This window comes from Glycine max, chromosome 3 (assembly GCF_000004515.6).
Source record: "Glycine max cultivar Williams 82 chromosome 3, Glycine_max_v4.0, whole genome shotgun sequence".
Classification (NCBI taxonomy): domain Eukaryota; kingdom Viridiplantae; phylum Streptophyta; class Magnoliopsida; order Fabales; family Fabaceae; genus Glycine; species Glycine max.
Window position 1 is genome coordinate 39,042,714 of NC_016090.4, and position 10,748 is coordinate 39,053,461.

The following is a 10,748-nucleotide window of genomic DNA, read 5'->3' on the forward strand; positions in this document are numbered from 1 at the left end:
CTACTGTCCAACCTTTCTTTCCTATTTCCTCCAAAGCCCTAGTCCCCTCCCTTCCTCTCTTTCTCTCTCCTTCCTAACATACAGCACTGCACAAACACAAGGAAGAATATTAATACGACCATTAACAAGCGACGATGAAAATTTGAGTTTGCTCCACCTTTTTAAGGAAAAAACCCAATCCCTTATCAATCTCGGAAATCAAAGCTACTAAAAAAAACACCAACAGTTACCCTTGTGAGAGATTTCTAGTATTGCTCAACAAATACTCACAACTTTGCTGAATAGAGCAAACGACGAACTGGCCACTCACTCTCCCATCAATCTCATCACATTCTCAACATCAATAAAATCTTCTTTTGCTTCACCATTTCCAGGTACAGTACATGTGTGTTCCAATATTTCTATCTCCAATAAAATTAAAATAAAAAAGATAAAAAGCCATCAAGTCTCCAAGACAAATCAACAATTAATCAGACTTTGTTTCCTTTCCTTCTTTTTTTTTTTAAAAAAAAAATTATTTTTTCCCTTTAAGGTTGTTGTTTTCATTTACAGTAACTTCTAAAAGCAAAAAAAAACATTAAAAAAAATTATTCAAACAATAGGACATTTCCTCAACTGTTATCCAAACTATAAGTATAGTAATTCTTTATCTCAATTAACCTTCATCTCTCTCACACACTCCTCTCACCAGCTCTGGTCACTGTCTTAGGAACCCTAGAACAGCAACCCAGATAAACTATTCCAAGACACACAACACACAGAAAGAGAGAATCAAAACAATTAAGCCTTGGATCTGCATAGCAAAGCAAAGAACAAGGGCCATGGATTCAAATATTCAAGACTTTATAGACACATGTAACTCCGACAACACCTGCAACCTCATCACAAATAGCATCACCACCGCCAACTTAACAGCTAGTGCTGCCTCTTCCTCTCCTGCTTCCACCTCCATCACCAGCAGCAGCCGCTACGAGAACCAGAAGCGCCGTGACTGGAACACCTTCGGTCAATACCTCAAGAACCACCGTCCCCCTCTCTCCCTCTCCAGGTGCAGCGGTGCACACGTCCTTGAATTTCTAAGGTACACACACACCCTCTTAATTAGTCTTGCACACCATGCACCTCTTCTCTCTCTATATATTTTTTATAAAACCCACATGTATCTTTTATCAGAACCACCAGATAATATCTGGATGACAGAGCTCTCCTTCTGATACTTGGAAAGAGAGCCTGTTGTCACTATCTATCTGACTCTCGAGTAAAATTATTTTCTTTTCAACATACATACATTGGGTCTTTGTTATGTATGTATGAATTTTTTTTTGTTGTTATTGTTATGTGTGTGTATAGGTACCTGGATCAATTTGGGAAGACCAAAGTGCACACACCGATCTGCCCTTTTTACGGGCACCCGAACCCTCCGGCGCCATGTCCATGTCCTCTTAGGCAAGCTTGGGGGAGCCTTGACGCACTCATAGGGCGTTTGCGTGCAGCTTTTGAGGAAAATGGAGGGAAGCCAGAGGCAAACCCTTTTGGAGCCCGAGCTGTGAGACTCTACCTTCGTGAGGTTCGTGATCTGCAGTCCAAAGCCAGAGGAATTAGCTATGAGAAGAAGAAAAGAAAGCGTCCACCACCTCAGCAACAACCCATGCCAATACCTCATCACCCTCTTCCTCCTCCAGGTGCAAGTGCAACTCATTAGAGGAATTCAATTCTCACACTCCATGCCAAATTCTACCACCTTCCTCTCTCACTCAATCTTTTTCCTTTGTGTCCAAACTCAAAAAACCTTCATCTCCAAGTGGGATCTCTTCTTTTAATCCCAATATGCTTTTAGAGTTATGATCTAGCTAATTTAGTATCATGATATTTAGGGTTTTTTTATTTTATTTTTCTTTGTTAATTTTTTTAAGTTGGTGAAAGCTGCTATATCTCTGGTCCATATAGACTGTTTGTCTTTGGATCCTGTTTGGTCAGGGAGAAGCAAAAGTCTAAAATTAAATTCTGGGATATATCATGCATCTCTCTGCTTTAAAAGCAGACAGTGCGGTACTGGTAGTAGACTGATAGTGCGTGGGAAGTACTGAAAAGTGGAAGTGAGACTGTGAGAGAGTGAATGGATATACATGGAAGCCATGATCCTTGTGATGAGGAAACCAAAAGTATGGTATTATCATTCATAGTTCTATATAATATATGTACTTTTCCTTTTCTCTATGTCAAGCTTAGACTTGTTGGGGATTAATTATGTGCCTTACCTTAATTTATATATATATTATTTTAATTTTCTGATTTAAAAGGGTGTTGAATTTTATTATAATTGCTTGCAAATTCGAACTTGATAACTATAGGTAACAAGTCACTTCCGTACATGGTGATGTTGGATAACATCTTCGAATATTGATTATCATTATTATTTTCTTATACCTATAAATGATTAGTACTCTTTCTTAGCTTCTTTTTTTCCTCGTAGTTGCCACTTATGTGCTTTACTGTCTCCCCCAAACCCAAATGTATTTTGTGTGAAAAACAATGATAGTGCTTCTAAAGCTTAATCATAGCAACTTCTGTATGTTTCAAACTGACAAGTTTTATTCTCTCTCAAATTCGACTAACGGCTGACTGTTAAGTAAATCATTTTGATTGGTGATTCTGATTCATATTATAAATGCTGTAGTGCTGTCATTTCAAATGAAGTGAAATTATAAAAGCCAACGAAAATTAATGGCAGACGATGTAATTAATTCCTATATATGTGACCAAACCTTTTGTTCAAAAAAATGACCAAACCTTTATTATTAATTAGCTTAATATATTGTTTAATTATGATCCTAGACCTTATATATGCTTTTCTTCTATACTACCTTATACGGACATATATGCCGACTAACAATTAATCAAAATCTCCTTGTAGATCATGATGCATATCATTAATTCACAAGTTTTCATTTGAATTAGGTCATGTCTGCCAAATGGTTGGTGCCGATATAAAAAATGTTTGTCAAATGTCGAAATGAGAGCTATAGGCTCTTTAATCTGCACTCGCTTGAAAAGATAATATGATATGGTGGCAAGGTATTTTTTCACCATAGTAGGAAGTAGCACAGAAAGCCAAATTATGCAAACTTGTCTTAAGAGTAAAGAGACTACAAATAGGTCAGCAAAAAAGAAAAGCAAAAAGTTACTTTGGTAATTTATATATTTTGAAAATAATTATTTTTTTTGACGAGAAATTATTTTTTTATATACAAAAATGAAAAAAAGAAATTAGATGAGGAGAATAATTGAGAAATCTGCATAATAAGCTTATAAATTAGTTTATTCTATATCCAACCTTCAATACTTTTTTAATTGTTGAAATAACTATAAAAAATTTCTACAACTTATTCAAATTAAACCAGATGTTCTAAAAGAGTCAGTAAGAAATTCTCAGAATCAATTTGGCCGACAAATCTGTCTGTAAAAATTTTGGGTCATCCATTCCTTTTGTATTATGTTATTATTATGGCTCAAAAAGAAGAAATTTCCCAATCCCTCTGATCATGAAGAGGCGCCTATTGTACCTCCATTTGCTAAAGCGAAACCCAATAAGACATTGGATATATGCTGGAAAGATAAGCTAAGCTTCTTATTTTCCCTTTTGAAGTGATTCTAGTGGGGCATATATGAGACTACCACTTCAAGACATAGAGGATCTATTCTTTCCTCTAATGATTTAGGTATAAATTTCATAAGTACTTTAGGCTGTATATGAGGGTCATACGATTAGAGCACTATATAGCCTTATGATGCCATTTTTAAAATAATCAGTGGTTAATGCAGTTAACATCGTACTAAATTAAGAAGTAGGCATTTGATATTTTTATTTTTATTTTTTGTGGTGTAAAGGATTTTGAATGTCAAAATATTTTTATGATATAATACAAAAGTATAATGAAAAATATGATTTTAATATTTCCCAATTAGTAAATCATTAATTTTTAATCTAGATCACATGTATTTTTTAACGGAGATAACTTAAGTAAAAAATGATTATTATGGATAAGAATTTTATTTCTTCTAAATTTTTAAAATAGATGCATACTAAAGTACGTCATCTTATTCTAATTTTTAATAATAAAAAAATGGAGAAGATGAACTATTGTGTAATGGTGGAAGTTTTTGTTGCATTCACTTATGATGGCAATAGAATCCATGTTCAATGTTCAATTCACTATTCGTGAAAAAAAAATGGACCAATGACAATTAAGTATCATGGATGAAATTAGTTTTAGTGGATTAAAAAAATTATCATGATTTTTGACCTAAGACAAAAGTAAAATATAAAGTATTTATCGATTCTATCAATAATTAATATTGGTTGAAAAAATTGACCAAAAACTTTCAAAAAATATTCTTTTAGTTATGTTTGTTCATTCACAAAAATTCGAATATGAAACCTTATTTATAAATTGTCTATTTAAGATTGTAAGAAATCAACCTACCCAAATAACTAAAACAGATGGGAAAATACTAATTAAGGAATTAAATTTGGGAACATGTAATTTTTGAGCAAATATTTAAAAATTTAATATTCTAATAATTTAAAATATAATTATTAGTAAATTACATTATTGCTCCATTCATATTAAAAAAATATTTTTTAAATAAGAATACGAATCTTCATTTATTGAGTTCAAATAATAATTTTAAGGAATTTTTAATTCAAATAATAATAATAATAATAATAATAATAATAATAATAATAATTTACTGATCATTTCTATATTTTTTTTAGTCATGCCTATGAATATTCTAAAAGTATTAGTTAAAGAATTATCAATAGAATAAATTTTTTATTAAAAATATAATAGAGATGTATTGATGACATTAAATATTATAATTTTCATAAAAATCATTTTTAATCCTTTAATTAATGTGAAGAAATGTCTAATTTAATTAGCATGAATTTGACAATATATTTGAGTTATCTTTTAATTTTTTTTAACGAACTGACAAAATTGTTTGATGGTTTGATAAATATTGTTTGACGGTTTGATAAATATTTTTTTGATAGATTTTAGTATTTTTTTGAAATATTATTTGAAGTAACATAAAACATACTTCTAACTTTTAGTTTTTTAGTTTTTTTATATTTATTTTCTTTTTATCCTTGAATAGTTATTACATTTTCCTTTTAATTTCTTCTATTTAAGATAATTTTTTTTTTTTACATATGATAGGATTTTCTCATTTTTATATTTTTATTATATATGATATTGATAGTGATATATAACGAGTTTATGTAGTTTTTTTTATTTGGATATTATATAAATAAAAAGCTACAATTGCTTAAAATTAATTTAATACTAAAACTATAAATACTACAAAATATATATTTATCAAGAAAATTAAATTAAAATTTGTATAAAAATAATACATAAATATATTCATTTATATAATTTTATATTTTTCAGTCATTTTAATAAATAATTTTTTCAAATATATGATTTAATAAATAATTTTTTTAACTTTCAACCATCAATTAATTTTTAACTTCCCTCTAATTTTTCAGCTTTAAATTAAATTTTCAATTAATTTTCATCATAGCCTTAATTTATAATACTAAACTTATACTAACTTTCTAACCTTAATCACCACAGCTATAAAATTGAAAGGTTCATTACTTTTTAAATAAAATAAATTTCGTTGTCATCAAAAGAGTTACAATGACCCAACCAACTGCTATCCACAACTTTTGCCATAAAAAATTGTCTTTTTCTTTTATTTTCAGAACACAGCCCACGTTGTTATAGATATGTTCTAAAATACTTACAGGAAAAACTGCATAATATCCTAACTAAGCATAAAAAATAGACCAAATACTATGCAATTCTACCGTTTAGCAACAAGACTGATTATAAAGAGATGAGATCCTATTCCCTTTGATTAAGTTCTGCCGGATAAGAATTTTCTCCCAAAAAAATGTCCCATGCAAATGCAATTAACTATTAAGTGTGTAGAGTGGTATGTATTTATATATGTGGGCGCGTGCACAAATGATGTGGGTGTTTAAAAAATCATTACATCTTTGAAAAGGAGATAGGAGATTAATTAAAAGGGTATAAAAAAATATGAAAATATAGATATATGTAATTTTTATTAGCATATGGAAAAATGTGCAGCATAACTGTCTAGTTATAGATAACTTATGTTTATATATATATATATATATATACACTTCCATGGAATTTAAGTTTTTATAAGAAAAATTAAATGAGTGATAGACGACAATATTAAAATCCGTTGGTGGAAAGGTTTTATGGGCAAAATTGTACATGCACATGTACATAATTAGCAGCACCTAATTCAATTTAGTTTGATTTGATTGTAGTTATCATTGATCATTGATATCATATTATTTCTTTAGAGAGAATTGATATCATATTCTTATTGACCTTTACATAAAAAAATTATTCTTATTGCACGACATAAAATTTTCAAGGAACCTACCTTTTCACGCAATAAATGTACAATTAAACCCTACGAATCTTTTTGAATGACATGGGTTTTGTAACTATGAACATGATCTTAACTTAAGCTTTGTTATTCATAAATCGTTAATGAAATCTTTGACCACAATCAGAGAAGAGATTGGTACGTATTTCCCTCTTACCAATCAATGACATGGGGTTTGTCAGTATGCTAAAAACAGGTAGTGTTGTGTGCTCTACGCTGATTAAAAAAAAAAGTGTTGTGTGGCCATGAAAGAATAATTGCGTAGAATCAGTACACATATATGATCATTTGAATGGAAGTCACTGATAAAGTGAATTGCACGTATGTTCAATCGGAACTGTACGTAAGAACCCATTTTTTTCTAACAAAATGGGGCGTTGCCGGTAGATAATATCTTAATTACTTGGCCACTTTCTCTAAAAAATAGTGTACAGTTGCACAGTTGGTTTTTGTTTTTCGGCATATAATGTGAATTTAATCAATCAAACTACTGTAAAGTTTGTGATTCTATATCATTTTATTATTATTATTATAATTATTATTATCATTGGTGCTTACTTGTCACTCAATTATTAGTATTTTTTTCAGATATATATGTCATCTTTTTATCAAGTAATTGAACAGGGAAAGGACGGGTAAAAACATATATTAATTTTTATCACCTAATTTATTGATCACGATTACCTCTACAAAGCCTATGCGTGTGCATTGCGTAAATTCAGAAACCTCGCTGCTCATTCATCCATTTACTTATCGTCCTATATATCTTCTAGATCTACATCTTGTAGAACTAATAAAACTCAAGTCCCCAACCAAATTTGTGACTACCTGCAACACTAATTTACAACAAGGTCTTGTTAATTTGAGACACCATTGCCGGATTCTATAGTGAGATCAAGCTACAATGGTGAGTAGTAATTAATATTAATTTCCTACAAACTGCAAAAAAATCAAATGTCAAACCAATCGAAATAAACCTGAAAAATTTAGAGCTATTGTTTACTCGCGGAGTTGAGTTTAAAGAGGTGAAGAGTGGACAGAAAGATTGGTCCTCTTTGTCATAAATAAGCTACATCATCTACATGCAGCTAGAAGGTAGAAGGTGGCCATATTGCTGCACAACTCTGAAACCACGGTACGTGAGAACCGTTTTTAATTTATCTAACGCTAACAGAAGTAAAAATTAAAATTAAAAATGGCTTTTTTTACCAACAGGGTGCAATTTTTTTTTTTTTGGCTTCTTTTCAAATGGGGACAGTTTTTACATTATTTCCCAAAGAAGGTAAATTGATGTAATGATGTAACACCTGTTTATACTTTACTTTCTTTTAACTAAAGTTATAAATAATTTTATGATTTTAGTGTAATTTTCTTTTTTACAATTTTAAAGTTGTAAGTTTTTTTTTTATGACTTTAAAGTCGTAAGATTTTTTTTAAAAATGAATTATGACTTTAAAGTTGTAATTCTTTTTTTTTATGTTATTTTTTTGTTTATATTTTATTTTCTTTTTAATTTTCTAAAAATTGTAAAAAAAATTATTTAATTAATTATTAAATACATATTTATAATTATATTTGTTATTAGTTTTATTTAATATGTTATTTATTTTTTATGGTTTTATTTAATATGCTATTTATTTTTTTAATGTTATTTATTTAAAATATATTATATTTTTTTACTTAATATATTTTGTATATTTAAAATTTAGATAATCTTTTAATAATGTTATTGAAATTTATCTTTTTAAATGAAATATAAAAGTAACTTAATGACATTTTATTTTTTTTAATATTTATTTTATTTTAAATACTTAAATTTTAAAAAGTAAAATTTGAAACCAAATATTAAAAAAAAATTATTACTAATATTAAGTTATAATTTATGATGCTGAATTATTTATTTTGTGTAAAAGAATTTACTATTAACAACATGTAATAATTTAATAATAGAAGTAGTTGTTAAATTAAAAACAACATAATACATTAATATAAAATGAACAATACAGATTAAAGAGAAATATAAAAAATAGAAACTATATTGTTCATTTTGTAGGAGTGAATGACATAATCGTAGTAACTGTTTATACAAATAAGTAGATAACTAATATAATTTTTACTTTTTATGTTTCTCTTTTAAGTTGTATTGTTCATTTTATATTAATGTATTATGTTGTTTTTAACTTAACAACTACTCTTATTACTAAATTATTACATATTGTTAATAGTAAATTCCTATTTACACAAAATAAATATTTCAACATCATAAATTATAACTTAATATTAGTAATAAATTTTTTAATATTTGGTTTCAAATTTTAGTTTTTAAAATAAAAAAATTCAAAAAAATATATTAAATGTCATTAAGTTACTTTTATATTTCATTTAAAATAAATAAATTTCAATAAAATTATTAAAATATTATCTAAATTTTAAATATACAAAATATATTAAATAAAACAATATTAAAAAGATATATTATATTTTAAATAAAAAAATTTAAAAAACATATAACATGTTAAATAAAACCATAAAAAATAAACAACATATTAAATAAAACTAATAACAAGTAAAACTATAAATATTTATTTAATAATTAAATAAATAAAATTGTTTACAATTTTTAAAAAATTGAAAACAAAACAAAATATAAACAAAAAAAATAACGTGAAAAAAAAGAATTACAACTTTGAAGTCGTAATCCACTAAAAGAAATCTTACTACTTCCAAGTCGTAAAAAAAAAAAACTTATGACTTTGAAGTTGTAAAAAAAAAGTTATACTGAAGTCATAAAATTATACATGACTCAAGTTAAAAAAATTAAAGTTGTAATAGGTGTTATAACACGAATGAATCTGGGTTTTTTAACTACGGGTCTAGCAAACGAAAAATTGAAATAGAACCCAATCCAATAAGATCTCCCCCTCTCAAGATCGGGCGTGAAGGTTTCCTTTCATCCAACTAAAATAGTTATATATATATATATACACAAAGGATTTTCACTTTAAAATTTTATATCTATAAAAAATCTCTAATCTAAAAGAAAAAGATTTACTCTTTACTCAAATTCTCAAAAATACCAATCAACATTTCAAAGATGTATATTCTCAATTAAAACAGAAAAGAAATGAAAAATAAAGTTTTTGAGTAATTTACTCCCCTTCGAATGCCCAATCTTTAAAAATTAATCAATAAAATTAATTAATTAATTAAAAAAATAACTCAGAAGTTGTATCACCTTCTTTCGACTTATTTCCATTTAAGAAATAATTTAAAAACTACCTTCATTTGGAAAAAAGCGAAAAAATTTTTGTATAAAATCCAATAAAAATCGTCCACACTAAATTGAACTGATTTTGAATGGTTTAAAAAGTTATATTTTTAGAAAAGGTAAAATGAACGGTTTATAAAGTTTCATCAAATTTATGTTTTAATTGATCTTTTATAACCTTTGTTGAGATAAATTCAATGTTGCATACAAATTCTTTCTTTTTTTTTATAACAGCATACAGTTTTGTTTGGATCATTTAACTTAGAGCAATGATATCAATACATATATAGTCATACACAGAAATCTCTTGCCTCATGATGTGACAACAAGGATGAGATGAAAAGTTAGTTGGTCTGATGGTTGGCTGGAGTTACTCAGGTACGTCATCGTGTGGATAGTACTTGCTTTTTAAAAGTTTAAAATCATCGAGACTAAAGTTGAATATATAGTGCATAATGCATAATGCATATTCTTAGACCTCACATTCTCTCATATTATCATGATATGGTATAGTAGCTGTGCAAAATATAATTATAATCTAATAATAGAATTTCACAAAAAAAATTATATGTGTATATTCTATTATTAACATTTAAATATATTTTTATTTTATAAATTTATTGTATTTTGTCTTAGTTCCTAATAATATTTTTGGGTTTTAATTAAAATTTTTTTTTATCAATTCTAAAAAAATAAAAATAAATGATGAGTGAAAAATAAAATGTGGAATTATCATTGTCATGTCTTTAAAACTATGGATTCTCGGGTGGAAAAGGAAGCCCCATTGTGATGTGTATTGCAGGATAACATTTGCAACTCTTTTAGAAATATTATTGTTGTATATATTCGTGATGATCTTAAACAATTTGATATATGTTTTGGTGATCTTCATGCTTTGGTATTATTTGGATGATTTGAACTCCACAACTAATGTTGATCATATGATCATATTTTATAACCACAACTTTCACTTGAGAAAAAC

The 10,748-nt window shown here is 27.4% G+C and overlaps 1 protein-coding gene across 1 annotated transcript; it reads left to right on the plus strand.

Moving 5' to 3' along the window:
* Window positions 1–2,299, plus strand: LOC100778283 (protein LIGHT-DEPENDENT SHORT HYPOCOTYLS 4). The gene is made up of 3 exons (XM_006576882.4): window positions 1–374; window positions 710–1,081; window positions 1,351–2,299. Exons 2-3 carry the CDS (start codon window positions 822–824, stop codon window positions 1,700–1,702), a joined length of 612 nt encoding a protein of 203 aa, XP_006576945.1. The 5' UTR covers window positions 1–374; window positions 710–821; the 3' UTR covers window positions 1,703–2,299.
* Window positions 2,300–10,748: the final 8,449 nt, after the last annotated feature.

Excerpts from the sequence above, each read along its gene's own strand:
- LOC100778283 (XM_006576882.4), top strand. The coding sequence starts at position 822 with ATGGATTCAAATATTCAAGACTTTATAGACACATGTAACTCCGACAAC. Across the intron at positions 1,082-1,350 it reads CACGTCCTTGAATTTCTAAG|GTACCTGGATCAATTTGGGA; the intron begins GTACACACACAC and ends GTGTGTGTATAG.